At 41.0% G+C, this 21,526-nt stretch overlaps 1 protein-coding gene and 1 long non-coding RNA gene across 6 annotated transcripts in view; both read left to right on the top strand.

Moving 5' to 3' along the window:
• Positions 1-1,192: 1,192 nt before the first annotated feature.
• The window catches only part of trim62.1 (tripartite motif containing 62, tandem duplicate 1), a 35,528-nt gene continuing 15,194 nt past the window's right edge, over positions 1,193-21,526 (top strand). For 4 of the 5 annotated variants that reach the window (XR_014874110.1, XR_014874109.1, XR_014874108.1 and 1 more), the window contains exons 1-2: positions 1,193-1,437; positions 2,596-3,133. Coding sequence is in view for 2 of the 5 variants with exons in the window: in XM_085159637.1 (XP_085015763.1) it covers positions 2,726-3,133 (408 nt within the window). In the remaining 3 variants the exon portion in view is untranslated. The other variant, XM_085159638.1, reaches the window with a different exon arrangement.
• Positions 3,172-20,762, top strand: LOC146518354 (uncharacterized). Its single transcript, XR_014874111.1, has 2 exons — positions 3,172-19,676; positions 19,989-20,762. It is a non-coding gene; the product is annotated as an uncharacterized LOC146518354 (long non-coding RNA).

Below are 21,526 nucleotides of genomic sequence, written 5' to 3'. Positions count from 1 at the left end.
GAAGCGGAACTGGAGACAGCAACATGACAATGACCCAAAGCATACCAGCAAATCCACCAAGGACTGGCTAAAAACTAAGAAGTGGAGAGTCCTGGAATGGCCAAGTCAAAGCCCTGATCTTAATCCCATAGAAATGCTGTGTGGTGACTTGAAACGGGCTGTACATGCAAGAAACCCCCAGCTGAAAGAATTCTGCGTTGTGGAGTGGGGCAAATTTACTTCTAATCGATGTCAGAGACTGGTAAAAGGCTACAAAAGGTGTCTCACTGAAGTTAGATCAGCCACAGGGGGCAACACTAGTTATTAGGGGGTAGGGTGTCCTAACTTTTTTCTCCATTAAAATACACATTTTTTTCATATCTTTTTTTTTATGTGTAACAAAATGTTAATTTTTGTTGTTTAATTGCAATTAAGTCCCTTTCTTTTCCAGTAATACATGAAAACATGATTGGACAGTTCTTAATAAAGAGCTGATTATTTAATGGGGTGTCTTATATATATATATATATATATATATATATATATATATATATATATATATATATATATACATATAAAAATTTTATACATTTTATACATTTTTATACATATTATGATTAGAATAAGTTGGGACTGAAATGACATACAGCACATTTATCCTTAAACTTTAAGAAGTATAGTTCGCTTGTGTTACACAAACCTCTCAGCATTATTAACTTTAGTCCCAGTTTGGAAGGATCTGCTTACTCTAATCAGTGTCTCAGCAGAACCACTCTTCTTTATAGTATTAATAAACTAAACTGTTGCATTTTGCTTTAATATACCAAACCCGCGGTTCTTCTCTAGCTCTTGAAGAAACCGTTTATAAAACAAACGCTTATCCTCTGTCACGATACCTCAACCTGAACATTAGGGTAGTTTTTTTGCGGACGCCTCTGACACCTGCTGGTCGAAGTTGGACACTACAACATCTCTCTCCTTTGACTAATAAAATAGTTTTCAGTTAGAAGCAGCAGTTACTTTTCATGGCAGCTGCTGAACTTTTTTTTTTTTAAAGTCAAGCAATTTGCTCTACAAAAAAAGTCGCTAACGGTTGATTTCTGTGTATTTCTTACTTGTAATTAGCTGAGCAGCAGCAGCAGCAGCTTGTGAACGAAGAGAAAGGCAGTACGAGTCGATTCATTAGGAGAGGGGGATAAAACTTTACACAGTTTTATTCCTTGTCTCGTACTGAACTCGATAATCATTTAAATTACCACGCTACATATAAATTACTCTCGTTATCTTCCAAATGTTAGTCATAGATGACAAGTATCTTTCTTCCGAACATTGTGTGTGGTCGAGTCCCCGGCCCCCCTAATTTTTCGGTACAGTTGGTTGCATCCGTTGCCGCTGTGTGTTGCTCCCTTCCTGAAAGACACTTGCGTTGGAGCCGCTGATGTCGTTGAGTGAAGGCTGGTGAGTTTAGGCTCTTTTTGCTGTTTTAATTCGTTTCTTCTATTAATAATGGGTATTTTTGGGAAGCCTCAACCTCCCGTATAGATTCCCACATACACTTTTCTAATTATGCGGCTAATTAAATCAGTGTTATGCCTCTTTTGTGTCCCCTATCTCCTCCCGCTGTGGTTGGCGGTGTCGTGGTCCTGGTCGCTTATGTTTACAGTCCCTGCCAGCGAGCAAGGTGGATGAAATATGTTATATAATGTGTATGTATCCTAAGCAACAACTCATATGTTGGTCCAATAGTTTGTGATAGATGGTGCGAATTAAATAAAAGAGCAGCACGGGATCTTGAAGCCCTTTACGGGAGGGTATTTAAAAGGCAGCTTCTTAACACCGGGGAAGGAGGTGGACAGGCAGCGGAGATAATACTGACTGCTGCAGGTGTTTGCCTGTTGGTTTGGTTGACTGCTGCAGACTGTTTCCATTAGAAATGAGCAAATCCGTTTCAAAGAGCGAGGAAATGGGTGCAGCAAAGTAGAGAACTAGTTTGGTAGAAACGTTAATGTACGTCAGGTGTTTCCCCAGGTAAAGAGGAAGCTCACAAAGTGAAAGCAAAGAGCAGGCGTTGTATTATGAGAACAAAAAGGACTGCTTTAAAAAGGTGCTACATGCTACTGCCAAATTTTAAAGGGATTTGTTTAAAGTTATGTCCACCGCCTTCATTAGGGCATGAGATTTTGAAGTGCTTTAAAATAAAGTCAGGATAATTATATTCACTGTCTATGAATGTGCGGTTGATTTCAAATTAATTGATGTGCTCAATGCTCCTGGATAAAAGGATACTTGGTACACTGCAATAAAATACTAAAATTACAAGCAAATATCCAATCTGAGAAACCGGAAAGTGTGATTTCTTTGTGTCATTTTTTAAATACTAATTACAGGGCTAATCTAAAAACCCATATTTAGCCTGTGTAATCAGTTTGCACAGAGCTATTACAGCTTACTAGAAGCTCTTGTGTTCTAGATTAAATATTAAAGGGTTGTTGTTGAAGTTGATTTTGTTAATGTGTAACCAAAAGAATGTCTTCACATAACTTATTTAGGGTTTGGCTGATTAAAGGTTTGAGGCGTCTTATTGTCTTTTTGTTTATTGTTTTTACACCCCAACAGAGACGATAATCTCAGGATTCCTGAAGTCAACTCCCACATGGCAGTGAACCACGTCCTTACAAACTGAATCAAGTATACTCTGCTCCACGACGTTGCCCTCTTAGATGCCTTTCAGTGTCAGTTTTTGCAAATGGCTTGCTCTCTGAAGGACGAGCTTCTGTGTTCCATCTGCCTCAGCATCTACCAGGACCCCGTCAGCTTCGGCTGCGAGCACTACTTCTGCCGAAAGTGCATCACCGAGCACTGGAGCAGACAGGAGCCTCACGGAGCACGGGACTGTCCCGAGTGCCGGAGGACCTTTGCCGATCCACTACTTTCGCCAAGCCTCAAGCTGTCTAACATTGTGGAGCGCTACTCAGCCTTCCCACTGGACGCCATCCTTAACGCACAGAGGAGCTCCTACCCCTGCAAGGACCACGAGAAGGTCAAGCTCTTCTGCCTCACCGACAAAAGCCTCGTGTGTTTCTTCTGCGACGAGCCGGCACTACATGAGCAGCACCAAGTAACCACTATCGACGAGGCTTACGAGGAAATACAGGTCAGTTATAGCGCACACACTCTGACAGCTCATTAGCAAGAGCGAGGCTGACATTTTCTTAAAACCCATCAGCACTCTGCTCCACGTTCAGACTCTTTCACCCATGGGAGCTGCCCAGACAGTTCAGCATTAAGTCCACTCCTGCCCAGAGAAGCTGCACTGAAGCAGTTTGGGGATTTGGTGCTTTTTGCTTTTGAGTGTTTCAGGTACAGCAGGTGCTGATGAATGAGGCACATCTAATTTGCTTCTCCCTGATGCCCACAAGTCCACTGACCTCAAATCATAATAAGATTCCAGTTTGTAAGTCCCATTATGATCAGAGGTTAATAGTTTCATTTCTTGGTTCGAACTGAACTGAAATGATGGTTAGGAATGCAGCCCCTGCTGCCTGGAATGAATCACAAAGAAATTGAAAGAAGCAGTCACTCTTTACGTGTGTTCAAGGAAGTTAAGAGAATAAGACAAATCTGATTCATTTAGATTTTTTTTTTAAACTTCTTTACTTTTTCGGACTTCCTGTTTTTTTTTTTTTGTTTTTTTTTTGGGGTGGGGGTTGTTTGTTTAGTTTTTTAATACAAGTACGTGTTAGTTATGTAACACCTTTTTATTTAATTAAGTTTAGTTTTGTCAGTGTCTTTGTCTGCTTCTTCATTGTTATGCCTCTGGTTTGGCAGTTTCTCCTTTAAAAGAAACAAACAAACTTGCAAATAAAGTTCATATCGTCAGGGTGATCTCGAATCAGTTGGGGACCTTTCCTGCTTAGGTAAAGTGCTTCTCTACGCAGAAACGCATGGCTTTTTTTTCACATTACTAATTAAAGTCCTGGAAATATTCCAGGAAAAAAGCATTTAGATTAGTTAGACATGCAGCATCCACATTTCAGATCTGGCAGGGGGCCCTTGTTGCACATCAACATCATTTCTCTTTCTCCCTATCTCTTGTCATCTCTTTGCTTTCAGCTTAGCCCCAAATAATTTACAATTGAAAGGGGAAATTTGATTTTAGAGATCTTGACATCGGCAACTAACAGATGCTTGAAAACAGGAGAGGGGGGAAAAAACCTACCTCAGTGATTCATTTAAATCTAGAATATTAGGAACTAATTGACTGTAACTATGAAGAAATGAACTTCTCAATAAAGCGTGTGTTTAATGTGTCATTTGCATTTACCCTGAGTCACGTTTTCCACATTAACGAGAATAGTTCAGTGTTTGCGTTCCCTTCACCATTTGGGTATTTCCATTCCCACTGAGCCAAAATCCAATAACTGTGAAACAAAGCTCCTAATCCTTTTTCTTCTCTGCTCCAGTATACAGAGCAACACATTCCAGTCTAATGTTATGGAGTTCCTTTCCGTTCTCATGCCTGCTGTTGCCAGTGTAGATGTTCATATCTGCAGTATGTAACATAAAACACTTTATGTTTTCTTGATAGTGAGCACAGTGAGGTTTCTGATTAAAAAAAAAAGATTTATAATTACTCTGTGGGGGTTTTGAGGTTTCACTGTCTTTCAGTGCATCTCAAACCAAAACCTCAAGTCTCTTTTGGATATATCACTAATGAAGTCTGAGTTTTCGGTTTCAGTGTCTGGCTCTAACTTCGTGATGCCGCTTTTGTTGTATACTTAATTTTTTATGCTGAGGCTTACTGTTCTTCTTTTTAGAATTGGAATTTCAGTCAGGAGCAGAAAAACTATTAATCCCCTCAGGGAAAGTCTATCAACAAGATGGTCTCAGCCTTTGAGTATTCATGATGCTGACCCCAGACACTCTCCTGAAAGTATGACTTTGGCATTGGCAAGCTCATTGTGGTGTGGTACTGTTAATGAGTGAGAAGGGTTATACGCAGACTGCAAGTGAATTTAAAAAAAAAATGCCAAATAACACAATGTGTCTTTTATTTTTTGACTTCCACCTTGAATATTCAAAACTTCCTTATGTTATTAGTTTGCAGTCTGCCTGCCCACAACTCTGTCCACAGATTTAGCTGTGATTATATTACTGACTATGTATATAGTTGACTGAACATCGAGTCTGTCAGTTTAACTAGCAAATAAAGGCCCAATTCTGCATCTGCATCACATGTTTGATGACTGCCTTTTGAATGTTTTCAGTGGAAGTGGTGATTCACATCTGTGCTGCTACTTCAACCACTGGATTCTAGGGATATAAGTTTGTCCCAACCAGCACCACATACTTTCTTGTGATCAGTTTCACTTAGCCAGCAACCACTTGCCTCCCAGTTCCAGAGGCCTCATAGGCATGTCTCCACACCTCCAAGCTGCATTGGGTCAAAGTCTTTCTAGTAGCAAGTCTTGCCACTTGGCAGCCATATAGGTAAGGCAGTTATTTTCAGTGAAAGTAAAACCAGGGCATAATCTATATTGTTGATATAGATCACCAAAACATGCAAATTCAGAAGTCAAATCTGATTTAAAACAAAAACTAAGTACATTGGGTAATTTTGCCACGCTAATTAAACATATTAAATTTTATGTATTTTGTACTGTAAAAGATGATGCAATAATACAGAGAAAATCCCAGAAGTCAGACAACCCCTTACGAATAAAGGGGATGGTTTACAATTACAAAATTACAAATTTATGGTTTCATCAACGTTAGTGCACTTAAAGAATTGCTCTCCACTTTCACATTGTGCATTTACCATTTTCTTGGTTTATCATTCATATTCTTACATCAGGAGATATGTTTTCCACCACACTTGAAGCCTTCATGAACCTCAGCTTTTGCCATGGATGGATAAAACTATGTGATTGGCTATATGCTTTCCCATTTCACTTCTTATAATTCTTAAAATGTCACCCATAGTGTATCTACTGTTGTATATAATCCGCAGTAGTGGATTTTCAGATAACACACCCCAACTCATTTGTCCATTTACAATAATTTGGCACTGCACTTGACCATCAGTTCAGTTGGATATGTTGTACTTGTAGCAGCAGCGATGAGGAAGTCTTGTCAGGTAAGTTCACTTCTTTCTGTCTTCACATTTCCAGATTTCAACCATAACAGACTCTGACTCAAGTGTCATCACTTGACTTTGTGCAGCTACTTCTCCAAATGTCTTCATGGAACTTTTTCACTTATTCCCCAAGAGCTTTAAACAGACTTTGGCTTGTAAAATCTGTGGAGACTTCTTTAATTGGGGAAAAAAGAACTTAATTGGATTAAAACCAATTTGTATGATCTAGGTGTTTGTGAGGGTTACAAGGAAACATAATTAGGCAGTTTGTGCATAGTAAATAGCTACATTTTCGCTTCCTTGTTCTGCATTAAATATAATTAACAGTGCTGTGTGTATTAATGCTGTCCTCATCAGTTTCCAATCAGGCTGTGTGCTGGAAGCTTGAGAAAGGTCAAAACTGTGTAATCTTGGAGCAGAAGTAATTAGGCCCAACACAAGATGTTTCTCTTTTCTTGGACACCGGCTTGTCCCTCTGCTTGGAGTTCTTTTCATGGTGGCGATCTGGCATTTTGTATTCTGGCAGGAGACTTGGAGGCTTCCCAGATCCACAATACTGAAACAGAGTGTGCGCACACAGTGGCCCCATCAGACACAAACATGTCCCATGATGATCTTGGCAAACTCGTATTTGTAGAGCTCCTTACATCATGCCTCATCTATATCAGATGAACAACTTGCACATTTTCCATGTTATTTATTTGTTTTGCAGTGAGCAGATAGGAGCTGAGTGTCAAACAGAAACAAATGCGAGAGCTATGCCTGCAGGCTTAAACGTCACTTTTAGCATGAGGCTCGGCAGTGTTTCACTAAATGCCAAAACAACATGGCGAGAATGTGTTAAAATGCAGCAGAGATCACATCCAGTGTTTTGACAGTCATGACCAAAGGGGCACATGCCCTGCCAGTATGATGGTGTATTTAAAATAAATGTTAGAGTTTTTGTAGAGTGGGGAACTGTTTAGATATGGGGAAAGGATTTGGTAGGCCGAGTGCCAAAGCTTTGCCTCATTATGTTGAAATGTTGGAGAGGCTAGCAAAGTCTTTGCCGAAGTCGTTTTGAATTCTTACAGAAATCTTCTGGAGAGAGTGCAAGGAGAGTTTCCCTAGTTTGGTTATGATTTTGTTCTTGGGGGGGGAAATGAAAGTCAAACTTACTGTCAGTCGTAATAGTTCAGCATTACTGTCCAGTTTCCCAGCAGTGGTTGAATTTAGGTTAAATTAACATCTTCATCACCCCGCAAGTGGATGCCACCTCTTTTTCCTCAGTAATCCTTTTTTTTTTTTTTTTATCATCACAGCTTTCCAGAAAGCAGAAGGCTGATGATTTGTGTGTTTCACAATCAGCATTCTAAGGATGGAAGAAATCAAGTTTTTTACATTTGAAGGAAGCATACTCAGACTGAGACCAGATCATAGAATACACCTTCATGACGAAATACAAAGACATTCAGCACAAACATTTTTTTTAACTCTTGTGTGTCTGCCAGAAGACCTTCTTTGGAAAAAGCTTTTCATTTTGGAGAAACTTGCAGAATAACTAATGCCTAATTTCTGAGCAGTTGACCCTTAAATAGCTCATTTTACTATGTAAAGTCAAGTCAGTTATGGCTTATATTTTTATTTAGGCTCTTCTCAAGACATTTCCATATGAGATACCTTTTTGTTTCTTATTCTCAAACTAGGTTTAGATGGAACACCCTTCTGTTATGTCATGCTACTACTGCTTTAACTCTGATGTTTTTGGCTGGTCAGTGTCTACTCACAAGAGCAGCCTTTCGTTAGTCTGTAGCAGAATGTAATCTCCTTAGCCTGGCATGTCACTCTGCTGACCTCAGGCCCTGAGTCTTGATGCCACGTTGAGAGCTTTGCCTCCTGCTGATTTGCATCCTTTAACCGATAAATGCTGCTGTGGCCAAATCTGTAATGCACAAACACATATGACACCTGACTTTTTCATGGTGATGTGTACACATCTGGCAGGCATTTACTCAGCACATAAGTGCTTGCTCGTACACTTTTTTTTTCTCCCCTCAACATAAAGGACATTAAGGTAGGATCTGGGAGGATTTGTCTGGAGCTCTGCCATTTGCTTCAGGGAGCAGAGATTTGACAGGGAACTAATGCTTTCTGATTAGGTAGGATTTTATTCCAGCAGTCATATTGGATGATTTGGGACACCCATTTAAAACGTACAAGAGCAAAAAGCACTCTTAATACAACATTCTTCCATACGTCTTGTAATCTAAAACATTTAACAGAGCCGCAGATAGTCTCATAAATATCCACATTTAAATACACTCCAGACAACCCATTATGGCATGTATATAAAATTCCCCCCTGTCGGTTTTATGGTTAATTCATCAAATAAGGGTTTATCCAAAAGGCCGCATATCATTATCCACAGAGCTAAATTCCTTAACCAGGTTGAGCAAGAGCTTTATTTTGTGTGAAATAATTCAGTCATGCATCAGTCATGCTAATGTTGGAGTGCTGGAGCCATTTTAAAAAGAGGTTGGCTGGATTACTGCACCCTGATTGGTGCTGGACAGAGTTGTATACTTATTACCACACTGCTGTGGCCCTTAATGTTGGAAGTCAATTCCTGTGGAGGACAAAATGGAAGACACAGCAGCCACTTTGCCTTAATTGTGATGATGAAGATTGTCAGTGGGTTGTATGCAACCACAGCATTGCAGAGTTTGACACACTCTTCCTGCTGTCTACTTGCTCGAGGGATGCGTTATCACTCTACATTCTAGTTGTATTGGACCAGATAAAGAGGAAAATAGATTGCAACCACTGCTTAACCATGCATTGGAACTTTAAGTTTTGTTTTGTTTTTCCCAGACACTATAGATGCTGTAGAGTATATGTGTGAGGAGTATACAGCAGGCAGCTGTGCAGTAATGCTAGTCTCAGTTTGACTGAAGCCCACGCTGCAGAAGAATTAAATGATTACTGTAGTCTTGAGTCACCCACACAGACCTGTCACTCAGGGTGTCCAGATGTACCTGTGTGCTGCTATCTATTAACACCATTCTTATAGCAAGGCATTATATGCTTATCGGGGCACAAACACGGGGGTTAATCACAGAAACCCATTAGCATTTTCCCGTCTGCCTCGCTCTAGTGCAGGGTGGTGTTTGAAAATGGAGAATGAGCACGCCAGCCTTTGAAGTGTTCCTCTGGTGGTTTAAAAACAGGGCTGTCTTTCACTCTCTGACTGTCAGTGCCTGGCCGAGAGCTCTCTCTCTCCGAGCCTGCCATCACCATGCATGGCCGTGCTGCTGCAGTAATGAGTCAGGCAATTTCAAGGGCACCCACGGCTGCCATCTCCCCTGTGGCTTGCCTCAGTCTGCTCTCTTTTCCTCCAGCAGCTCCATCTTTCCTTCTGTCTCTCTGTGAATTTTTTTTTTTCATTTACTTCGTTGTGTTTCTCGTTAATCTTCTCATTTCTAAAATATGGGCTTTATTGAGTACCTCATAACTGGTTCTTCTGAGAAAACCAGGTCCCAGCTCTCCACCCTTCTGTTTTTCAACCGTCCACCCCAGACAAATTAGTTTGGCCATCTTAGCGATTGGTCGTGGTATTGTGGCAGAGGGGCTTTGTTCGTGCAGAAATGGAGCCACGGGGAAAGAGAGAACAGTCATGTTCTATTAGAGAACGGGGAGAGGTGGTAGCTCATCCTGCCCTCATTACTGATAGCACTGATGATGCTTGAGGCAGAACAGAGCCAGGCAGCATGTTTACTTCAGCCCAAGTTGTTGGTAGATTAGCGGATAAACATCTGCATTGATTGGAAGAAAGCAAGCTGGTGCGGCCTCCATCACGCAAAAGATTTTGTATTGTTTAGATCATTACTTTGGCCTGCGCCAAGTGAGTCAGATGTCTCTGCATCTGTTGTTCTTTTAAAATGTTTATGCATGCCTTCTGCAAAGAGTTTATTTTGCAACTTGCCTTATGTTTACTAGTCATTTCTCCTTTCAGTAGAGGGCAGGACGCATACAGGTAAAAGCTGTTTTCCTAGCTGCAATATAAAGACTGTTCTGAACAGTGTTTTTAGGCTAACATGATTTAAAATGCATCAGGCTTAACAGGTGTCTCCTAAACAACCGTTGTTACAGTTACAACCTTTCAAATGACTTCATATTACCAAGTACACCCTGCCTCGTCACAGAAAGCTGAGGACATCTTAGGAAGCCCCTGAATCTTAAAGATATCTATTAGATGTTATGGTTAGGTTTTAAGGGTATTTGCAAACATGACTGCCAGTGCTTTCTGTTAATGGAAAACCAAGTGATGTTTCATTACAAAACATGGGGAAAATTAATCTAAGAAAACTAGACTTGCATACATAAAAACAAAGGCTTGTTTATGACACTTTATCTCATCAGCCTTCATGATCTTGTAACTGACATGCCACTATCCTGATGTCATGTATTCAGTTTCTATGTAATTTTGCGGTTGCTGTCATGTCAAAGAGTTTTCACCGTCCTTGGAAACACAAAGTATACCTTTCATGCTTCCACAGGAATTAAAAGGGTAAGTAGCGACCAGATGCCACAAGTGTAGGCTCCCCCTATAAAAGCAGAAGTTTTTGCAGTTTGCTGGTCTGAAGGATTCGGCTGTTGCCTAACAAAGTGTCAAGGTGGAAAAAGCACCTTGGAAAAGTGAAAAAGACATCAGCAGTGATCTTAGATAAGTAATTGTTGATGCCCATCAGTCCGGGAAAGGTTGCCAAGTGCATCACTCTACAGTGAGACATTATTCATAAGTGGAAAGCATTCAAGAGAGTTTCTAATCTTCCTCACAGTGGACATCCCAACAGACACTCTCTAAGAGAACTGTGCATAATGAATACCCTCAAACCTAAATGAACTAAAGCAACATAAAGGACAGTGGGAACAAAAAGGTGGTACTAATACTGTATAAAAAAACAGATATCAGTGTTGCATAGCCTTCACTATGACTATAAAGACAGAAATACTATGGTAACAAACATCACTCTCGTAAAGGTGTGTTGTGTTGCAGAATTGTGCTAAACTTAGAAAGCTGCTGGGGAAAAACTGCCATCTGAGTGCATATGTTTGCTTAGCAACATCGTAAATTATACAGCCTCAAATCACTTCTTCTGAGAAAATGTGTTCTGCAGAAGTGGGTTTCATCAGAGATGTACAAACTCCCACATGTTAACTCTAGTCAGATGATTCATTGCAGCTGAATGCATGACATCAGTAGTTGCACGTCTACCTGTCAGCTAGTGAAACTTGAAGATCACAAGAGGGCTTGAGAGTGCTGGAACTGGCCTGACAGGCCAGAGAGTAAGACGGAGGATGACCAAAGACATGAGGTTTATGTGTCATCTTGGTGAATGAAAGGAGAAACGCTATTCTTAAAGTTTTGCAGCTTTAAGTGAGGCTTAATGCTGAGCCCCCAGCCTCCTTAACGCAAGGCAGATCACCAGGGAGAGCAGCCTGCACACCAGTAGCACTGCAATGAAGATTACATTAAAAATAAAAGCCCTGACAGTGGAGGGTGTTGTATGAACTCCCTTAGAAATGGAATAGGCTTTAAAACACATTGAATATGAAATGAGAGATTGAAGAAAATGGTTTTGGGCATAGACAATTACAGATTTTGGTAGATGTTAAAAATGCATGAGGGTGAGCGATCTGAGGAGTTATACTGTGGCTTTGCTGCATTTAGTTTTGCCTGTCAGTTTGGCATTTGGGTGGATGTGAACTGCTGTTCCCTGTCACTGCTACCATGAGACTCTGAGCCCTGAGTTGATTATCTTGGGAATTAAGACAGATTACAGGCCATTGTTCTCTGGGGTCTGGGTAGGGCTGGACGGGGGCAGTAATCTCTTGTAATTCCCCGTGTCCGTGATTTGCTGCCGATGATTTAATTTGACTTTCTGCTGATAGGAGTCCTCATTTTCAGCTCTCAGGCACTCAGACTCCTCCCTTGAGCTTACCAGTAGCTGGGAAGAAGAGAGAAGGAACTTGTAGATGTTCAACTTTTAAATGCCTCCTTTGTCTAAACGAGAGTGTCGAGCTGTGTTGCTGTTTACCTAAAAACCCTTGGTTCTCACTACAGACCAGGTGCATAGGGGCAGGGCATGACTGACAGCAAGGCAGGTGCTGGGAAAGCTTTCACATGACCAGCCTCGTGCTGACTGTGGGATTAGTTAATGTTGTTAACTGAAGCAACGGTTCGTTGCTAAACATTGGTGTAAGTTTTAGTTGTGAGACAAATATTCAAAAACAAATGTCTTGTTTTAATTATCATTATGAAATGTAACCGCAACAGAATATGACACAGTCAGCATTTATATTGGTTTCCTATTACCCTCACATTTACTGTAAATATGATTTCCAACTTGTGTCATTAAGACCTTATTGTGCAACCAAAAACAGAGGGATGGCACCTTTGTTTTGCCTTTAGTAGTGTAGGAAGTCATGGATTGAAGTAACCGATTGATCTACAGGGTGGGCCATTTATATGGATACGCCGTAATAAAATGGGAATGGCTGGTGATATTAAAGTCCTGCTTGTGGCACATTAGTATATGTGAGGGGGCAAACTCCTCAAGATGGGTGGTGACCATGGTGGCCATTTAGAAGTCGGCCATCTTGGATACAACTTTTGTTTTTTCAATAGGAAGAGGGCCATGTGACACATCAAACTTATTGGTAATGTCACAAGAAAAACAATGGTGTGCTTGGTTTCAACGTAACTTTATTCTTTCATGAGTTATTTACAAGTTTCTGACCACTTATAAAATGTATTCAATGTTCTACCCATTGTGTTGGATTGTCAATGCAATCCTCTTCTCCCACTCTTCACACATTGATAGCAACACTGCAGGAGAAATGCCAGCACAGGCATCCAGTATCCGTAGTTTCAGGTGCTGCACATCTCGTATCTTCACACCATAGACAATTGCCTTCAGATGACCCCAAAGATAAAAGTCTAAGGGGGTCAGATCGGGAGACCTTGGGGGCCATTCAACTGGCCCACGACGACCAATCCACTTTCCAGGAAACCGTTTATCTAGGAATGCTCGGACCTGGCACCCATAATGTGGTGGTACACCATCTTGCTGGAAAAACTCAGGGAACGTGCCAGCTTCAGTGCATAAAGATTGAAACACATCATCGTGTAGCAATTTCAAATATCCAGTGGCCTTGAGGTTTCCACTGATGAAGAATGGACCCACTATCGTTGTACCCCATATACCACACCAAACCATCACTTTTGTTGTTCCAATTCAATTCAATTCAATTTAATTTTATTTATATAGCGCCAAATCACAACAAATGTCGCCTCAAGGCGCTTCATAGATACAGAGAAAAGCCCAACAATCATATGACCCCCTATGAGCAAGCACTTTGGCACGTTCCAACAGTCTTGGAGGGATCCATCCAATGTGGGTTAGTGTCAGACCAATAGCGGTGGTTTTGTTTGTTAACCTCACCATTCAAATAAAAGTTTGCCTCATCACTGAACAAAATCTTCTGCGTGAACTGCAGGTCCTGTTCCAATTTTTGTTTTGCCCATTCTGCAAATTCTGTGCGCCGATCTTGGTCATCCTTGTTGAGATGCTGCAGTAGCTGGAGTTTGTAAGGGTGCCATTTGTGAGTAGCTAATATCCGCCGAAGGGATGTTCGACAAATGCCACTCTCCAATGACATGCGGCGAGTGCTACGCTGTGGGCTCTTGATGAATGAAGCTAGGACAGCCACTGATGTTTCTTCATTAGTGACAGTTTTCTTGCATCCACATTTAGGCAAATGCAACACTGAACCAGTTTCATGAAACTTAGCAAGCAGTTTGCTAACTGTAGCATGGGAGATGGGTGGTCTCGTAGGGTGTCTGGCATTGAAATCTGCTGCAATGACCCGGTTACTGCATTCACCAGATATCAACACAGTTTCGATCCGCTCCTCACGTGTTAACCTCTTCGACATGTCAATGGCTGTGAACAAAGAGAAACTTGTAAATAACTCATGAAAGAATAAAGTTACGTTGAAACCAAGCACACCATTGTTTTTCTTGTGACATTACCAATAAGTTTGATGTGTCACATGGCCCTCTTCCTATTGAAAAAACAAAAGTTGTATCCAAGATGGCCGACTTCTAAATGGCCACCATGGTCACCACCCATGTTGAAGAGTTTGCCCCCTCACATATACTAATGTGCCACAAACAGGACTTTAATATCACCAACCATTCCCATTTTATTACAGTGTATCCATATAAATGGCCCAACCTGTAGATCAATCGGTTAATACTGGATCAATTAGAGGGCTCAACTTTATGATTTTTCTACTTTTTACAAGTAGATAACGATAACAAATTTATCGTAGAATAGTAAAGTAAAAGTCATAAGCAACAAATTACTGTCATCTTGTTGTGTAGTTGTGTGAATCGGTCAGTCTACAGATTTGGAAAGATTGCACTCTATCTAGGTAAGTCAACTCAGAATGTCTTAATTAACACTCCAGGTGTCTTCAAAAGTTTGGTGTAGGTGTAGGAACCGTTCACAAAATGGTGTTGGCTGGACAGTTCAGCCAACGGCCAGCAATAGCACAAAGAATTAATGTGCAACTTCACCTCACAATTGAAACGGAAATTGGCCTCTTTAATAATTGATACCTCAATTAGAAACTTAAACACCCTCATTGCTAAAGTGATACATGGCCAGTTCAGGTTTCTGTGGCCAGGAATTCTTAGACTTTCTTCATTTATTATAATGCATTACAAGGTTCAAGCTAATTAGTGGGGAGAAGCCAGTTCTATTGTACCCACTCACCCCATTCCATGTACTCACTCTTAGTCTGCACCGTTAGCAGGCACTTCCTCCCGTAGCAGCTGTTTACAGTTTAACCATTTAGCCCACGCTTTTATCCATAGTGTCTTATAATAATGCCAGCTGTAAACACAAGTGAGCATTCTTCATGAAGGCACATGCTGTGAGACAGTTTAAAAGTGTTACAAATTTAATCAGAAAAAAATCAAAGAAAAACATCCTTCTAATCTGCAGTATCATCTATTACAAAACTTTCCCTTTGAAATCCACAATTTTTACAATCAAAAGCTCATCCAAAAAAGCATTAGAGGTAGTGGTGTTTGGAAATATTGCTTAATTCATTGTGATCTTAGTGTGTGCCCACAGTAAACTAAGTGGAGAAGTATCCTTTTCTTTTTTCTTTTGGCTTATTTACAGTAACACTTCAGTAAAAAAGCCAAAACATGGCAGTTTGAACCAATGGAAGGGTGCATTTTTTGTAGAAGCACCCGAGCTCTCAGAATTATTCTGTTCTAATTATTCTAATCTTATAGCATTTTAAATGGTTGCTTCAAAGATGGGGACCAAGTCTGAAACTGTCAGCTTTTGCTTTGCAATTGAACGGGCTTTGTTGGAAATTACACACAATCTCTTTGTAATAATGTTCCAATTATCAGTGACAAATGAGCAACAATCGCAAATTAGTTGCTGTCTACATAAGCATAAATTTATATCGACTACATGTGCAATCACTTCAAAAGTAGTCGCTCAGAGGTTGAGGGTGTTGTATTCTCAACCTCTGTGCAACTAGTTGGTTGCTACAACTACTTGCAACAGTTGCAGAATGCGAAGAAATTAAATGTGTTCGCCAGGCAACCACCTGACTGAGGCATAACTGTGCTGATTTTTAAATGTTGTTGTTAGTCTTTCTTGTTAAAAGTTTGAACAGCACCCTGTACTTTGTGTGGCCTCCATTTCTTTCCAGAGGTAAGCGTGTTCTTTCTCATCCTGTTTATATTCCTGCTGATAGCGTTTTGTCTGAAGACCTGTGTGGGTTGAAACTGGTCATTACTGCCCAATGTGGCATACATTAACTGTAAACGGCTCCTTTTTTTTAAATCCCACTCTGTGCATGAGCAGTCTCCTGAAATTTGTTTTTTAAAATGATGATTCAGGCATATGTTATCAGGAGATTTAAAACCATACAAAACCCACTTGAGGCTATACTTATAATTTAAACAACAGCACTGCCTCCCTCTGCAAAACCAGTGTGTTGCTTTACTGTGTGACTTGACAAAAGAGGTGTGTATCCCAAATATTTATTTGATGTCAAGGAACTGACTGAAAGAGAAGCAGGCGCATACTTTATTTGGTCAGATAGAGCTGTTTATGAGCTGTAGTCTGCGTAGTGCATACGCACCAGCTACAGCAGAATAGCTTCCAGCTGCAGCCATGCCGTAAAGATGAACTAGAGGCAAACAAATCTGTTTGTTATCCCTGCCGTGTGGCACTGGCTGGCATATAACCACATCATGTTTTTTCACAAGGTGATTTGTGCGGCTGACACATACTACATGGTTTTATATTAACAACATGCTGACTGTTAGAGGTCTGACTAATCCTAAGAAGCTTTTTCTAAAAGATGACACAAGCCTGTATGCGGTTGTGGTGGAAATCTGCTGGCAGTCGTGCAGATCCAAGGGTCATTTCAGGCTTTGTTTACAAAGTGTAACCAAAGGGTGAAGTCGCTCTGCGGCAGAAGAGAGATGATGGTGTTAGAAGGGAATGCAGAAAGTCAGTGCAGTGTTGATAAACCTGCACAAGTTGTAGTTCAAATCAAAATATGAGATGATGAGTAGGTTTATCAAAAATCACTCCCTGAGTACACGGTATTTAAGAAAAAGAAAAAACAAAACTGCTGTACAATTGTAATGACATGCGTCTTTTAGCTGTATTTCGAGTAGGTCATGACAGGCCCACTTGATGTGTGGGCAGCAAAAATTGGGCTGCATCCTAGACGGGTTAACCAGTAAGTCATAAGGGTTACTGGATAACTTGTCGTAGACGTGATCGTGTCATGGTTGTAGATCAACACATATTCAACCTTATTGATCCTTTGATCTAAGCTCAGTGAAAACATTGCTAATAATTTTGTGGTCTAAATTGACCAAACCTCCCTCTCCCCGGCCACCTCCTCCAGCTCTTCCAGGCAGACACCAAGGCATTCCCAAGCCAGTCAAGGGATCTCTTTTCAACATGTCCTGGGTCTGCCCCAGGGCATCCAGAACACCCCGCTTAGGTCACACGTGGGAGACATCCTAATGAGATGTTGTAATCACTTCAGCTAGCTCGTTTCAAATCACCACCTTTTCGTCATATAGCGATTTATGTGCCATAGTCCTTGAAGCTGTGTTGTCAGGGAAGGGCTCTAGGGGTCCAGTGCAGTATGGCCTTGGCACTCCAATCAGTGGTTTTATGATGTGTGGTTCAAAAAAAAAGGAGAGAAAAAAGGTGGCAATAAATGGTGAATGAAAATCCTGTTACTTAAAAATAAACAAAATAATTGGAGAAGTTAGTTGTAAAACGTTATTTACATTAGCACCAATGTGCTAAAAAGTGTAAAGATCTCTTCACTACCAGATCCAGCTTCCAAACAACACTGCAAAATAAATCGGCATTAAAAATGATCCCCTTCTTTGGAAATAATTTTAGAAGGCTCATGTGAGAAGCTAGGAGATTGTTTTGGACTTTATTTCATTTCACATGCATAAAAGAAGCTCCATTTTATGTTTTTTAATCCGCTGCCTGCGGAGATGATGTATAGCTCTCTCAAAGATTAGCATCTTGCTCTTGACAGCATTGATTGATAGTGATTCAGAGAGAGACTAACTGGTTGCTGCACTGGAAATTATTCTGAAGTCTCACATTAGGCTTATAAGCCTTTAAACTTGGCTGTCTGTCAAATACATTTCCAACTCCAGTTGTATTTAAAAAAAAAAAAAAGTGTATGTCTTGAACTCCTGTTTGGCAGTCAGGAGAGGACACGCTTTAAAAGCCTCAAGGCTGAAGGTGAAGCAGCGAGGAGCTCTGAGCTGCTGAGTGACTTTATACTCTCTTATCGGTCAACACCTCTCCGATTTCCACTTTAAGGCCAAGAGGATCCCCCTGTTCCTCTTTAATGGCTTGTCCTGCAATGTGTACATTATCAGGCATAACACTGATGACTCTGAGATCTGTTTGCCTCTCTTAAAACCCTGAGACATCGACCTACTTTACAGCCCTGATAAAGCCATACACCTCCTTTGTAGACCTTTGTCAACACTTCAGACGTCATTAATCTTTTTCATTTGAAGGATTAATCTGTTAGAACTTATTGGCAGAATAGGTTTTTTTCTGTCTTTCTTAGCAATTCGTGTTTAGACTAATACATTTGCATGCTCTGTGCCCTTCCTCGCTCGAGGAAGTGGAACAGCAGCCTCTGAGCATTCATCATTTACATGACGTGTCCTATATTCAGAGGACTGGCGGGGGCCGCCAGCAACAGTGCTTTCCCAGAGTTCATTGCTTTTACTATATGTTGCCGGTAGGAAAAAAAAAAGTGGTGGTGGTGGGGTCATTCTTGACAAACCCAGGGTCACTGCAGACAAGAACAGCTCCCATCATGCGGATGTTTCTATAGTTAACTTCTAAAATTGTAATACTATATTTATCTAATTAAGGCAATGAATTTACTTGCTGTAAACATGTTTATGTTTAGCGGAATACATCCAGTCCTATGAGAGAGTTGCACATGTACTGTACAGGCCGTTCTCATCTCAGGGCGCCTCTGTCTCACTAGAGCAGATGCTGCAAGTGAATAGTGTGTCTGTCCTCCAGAGCCAGGCTTGCTCAGTCAGCTCAGCTGGCCTCGGCCTGCTCTGCTGGCTGATCTCAGGCTGCAGGGACGTACTCGTCCCCCCAGAGAGGCTGTAGGCGCTGCTGATGCTAGAGGAAACAAGGCTCTGGAATGTAAGGCACAGCTTGAGCTCAGTTTGATGTCTTGGAACAAGTACGTCAGAGTTTGCAGCCTGAGACAGCGTTTCAGTTGTCCTGCTCTCTGTATCAGTTTACAAGTTTTTGTTTTTGGTTACTATCTGTGCCAGAGGAGGCTGCAGACTGCTGTCACACTGGGCAGGTGAAACATTTGAGATCCCTTGGCAAACAGTTTCAGCATGACTTTGAACACAGTTCCAGTAAATCCACCATTATAGTTTTTATCCAAGGAAATGATGACCTGCATAACGGAGAAGGAAACATTTAAGCATACACAATGTGTCGCATTCCCAGAGGTCATGGGTTTGCATTTTTAAATTGCACAGGCTGGCACTTTTAGAGAAGAAAACTGCATCAGAGATGTCAAAATATATATTTTTAAAGTTTTCCACCCCAGAACACACAGCACATATACAGGTATTTCTGCAGCGGTGACATCAGCCGTTGCTGTTTGCTTGTGGAGCTCTGCTGTTAGCTCCTTCACAGCAGCCTGTGTGAGTGTCTTCAGACTGCCCTCAGTTTGGCATCAAGCGCTGTAAAGGGCCCTCACATTGCACAGCCAGGACCATGCACGGGCGAGTCAGCGTCAGAACAACTTGCAGATCAGTTCCACGTAGCTTCTATATCTCAATTAAAATCAGAAATTAAACTGAAAACAAACAAACAAATGGTTTTTCCCATCAAACCAAGATCTATACAGAATAAAAAGGTGGCTGGACAGCTTTGGTCTTGTCACCCTACATCACCAATACCATACAGACACAAGTCATATAGTAATATACTAAACTTTTATATATTTATTTAATCATCTTCTTGAGTCTCAAAGATGGGTTATTACCAGTTGAAATTCCTTAATGACTTGTATATTCTATATGACACACATATACCAATGAGCCACAACATTAACACCAGCTTCCTAATCACAGTGACCACGATTAAGTAACCCAGGTGGTGTGGTGCTTCCTGCTCCGGGAGGCTGTTACCCCCATGTGCTGGTGTGCTGCTGTGTTTAGTTTCAGATTTACATCTGCAGTAAGTATCAGGACCCCAAAGTTCCCCAACAGGGGACCCTGTTGGTGCTTTTAATGTTGTGGCTGATCAGCGTACTTTACTGCCCAAACATTTTAGGCAAGACTTCCTTTTTTTTTTATATCCAGACTGATAGTTTTGATCACACAGTATGTTTTTGTTTCTTTTGGGTCTTTTAATATATTGAGTATAGGAACAAGATATTTCAGTCCTGTTCTAAAAGCTAAATCGCCACAGGCCCATAAAGCCCACGGACAGACTGTGATGACTGCAGTTTGTTCACCGCTCTGTTATTGGCTGACGTCCTATTTACCCACACTGTCTGCTACCTGACAGAATTACACCCTGGGCTCGATGAAGGTTATGCCAAACGGCCCTCCTGAAAGTCACTTTGCAGCACTTTCAGTTACCGAGGCCTGCGCTGGGGTGTGTGCCCATTGCCTTGTAATAAACAAATGAAAAGGATCCCAGTGTAATTGGAGCCCAAAAAGCATATTGGCTCTGCATTCTGTGAATCTTCCAGGAAGAATATGAATTCCAAGTTTTCATTATTTTTTTTCCTTGTCACTATGTGGGAATGAAATAACTGGAAGCTCCTCTTGTCTGTGTGTGAGAGGAAGTTCTTCATCCTGTGAGCTTTTTATTATTCATGCTGCGACACTGCGCGACTGCATGTTGTTTTGTTTGCCTCTTTGTCGAGTCTAGCAATAATGCTCTGTAAAGCCCAAACTAGCTACAGAACGGAAATTTTGAGGAATTTTAAAGCTCGTTTACATTTTTTGTTTTTTTGTTTTTTGTAAAAAAAACGTGCCAATAGTTTAGACTGTTGTGCGGTATAGACTATTCTATATTATTTGATTATTTTATTTTAGATTTATAATCCCCAAGCTGTGACCCCCATTTCCTGCAGCTCGACGTCCTGGGGAAAATGTCATGTCAGACTTGTGTTGGCCAGATTCGATGGACAGGAAAGAGACGCCTCCACAAAGAACACACAAATACTCACACACGCCTGCACAGACCATCTTTTTCTGTAGGTACCCGTGTACATGCTCTTTCCGGTTTCCATTTGATATCATCTCATAAAATCTTCATCTGAAGGACAGTTTCTGCTTTTGGAAGATCAAAAAGGATTAAGTAATTGCACATTTGATTCAAGGCCTTGAATTAAAATGTTTTCACCAAGGTTGTGGTGTTTTGTTTTTTGTTTTGTTTTTTTTCTATATTTATTTAGAAGCATTCAACAGATGTGGAGTTTCTTGTTTGTACATCCATCTAAATGCTGTGACAGCAGCAACAGTTAAAGCTGCCCTTCCCTGACCAGTCAGTCAGCGTGCAGCAGATAAGTGGTGGAGCATTTATTTATTTATTTATTTATTTATTTAATTCTGTCAGTGCCGGTCTATCTCAATGTGTGGGAGTGGCCTTTGACCCGCTGCAGACAAACGAGTAGCGATGAGGCAGAGAGCCTGCTGAGCCTGCCGCACTCCTATCATTAACATGGAGAGTCACACTCCCCCTCTGCACCATCCATTGTTTTCTGTTCCTGTCC

The sequence above is a fragment of the Neolamprologus multifasciatus genome, chromosome 5 (assembly GCF_963576455.1).
Source record: "Neolamprologus multifasciatus chromosome 5, fNeoMul1.2, whole genome shotgun sequence".
Lineage (NCBI taxonomy): Eukaryota > Metazoa > Chordata > Actinopteri > Cichliformes > Cichlidae > Neolamprologus > Neolamprologus multifasciatus.
The sequence above is the reverse complement of the archived record's forward strand: the minus strand, read 5'-3'. Positions and strand labels throughout refer to the sequence as shown.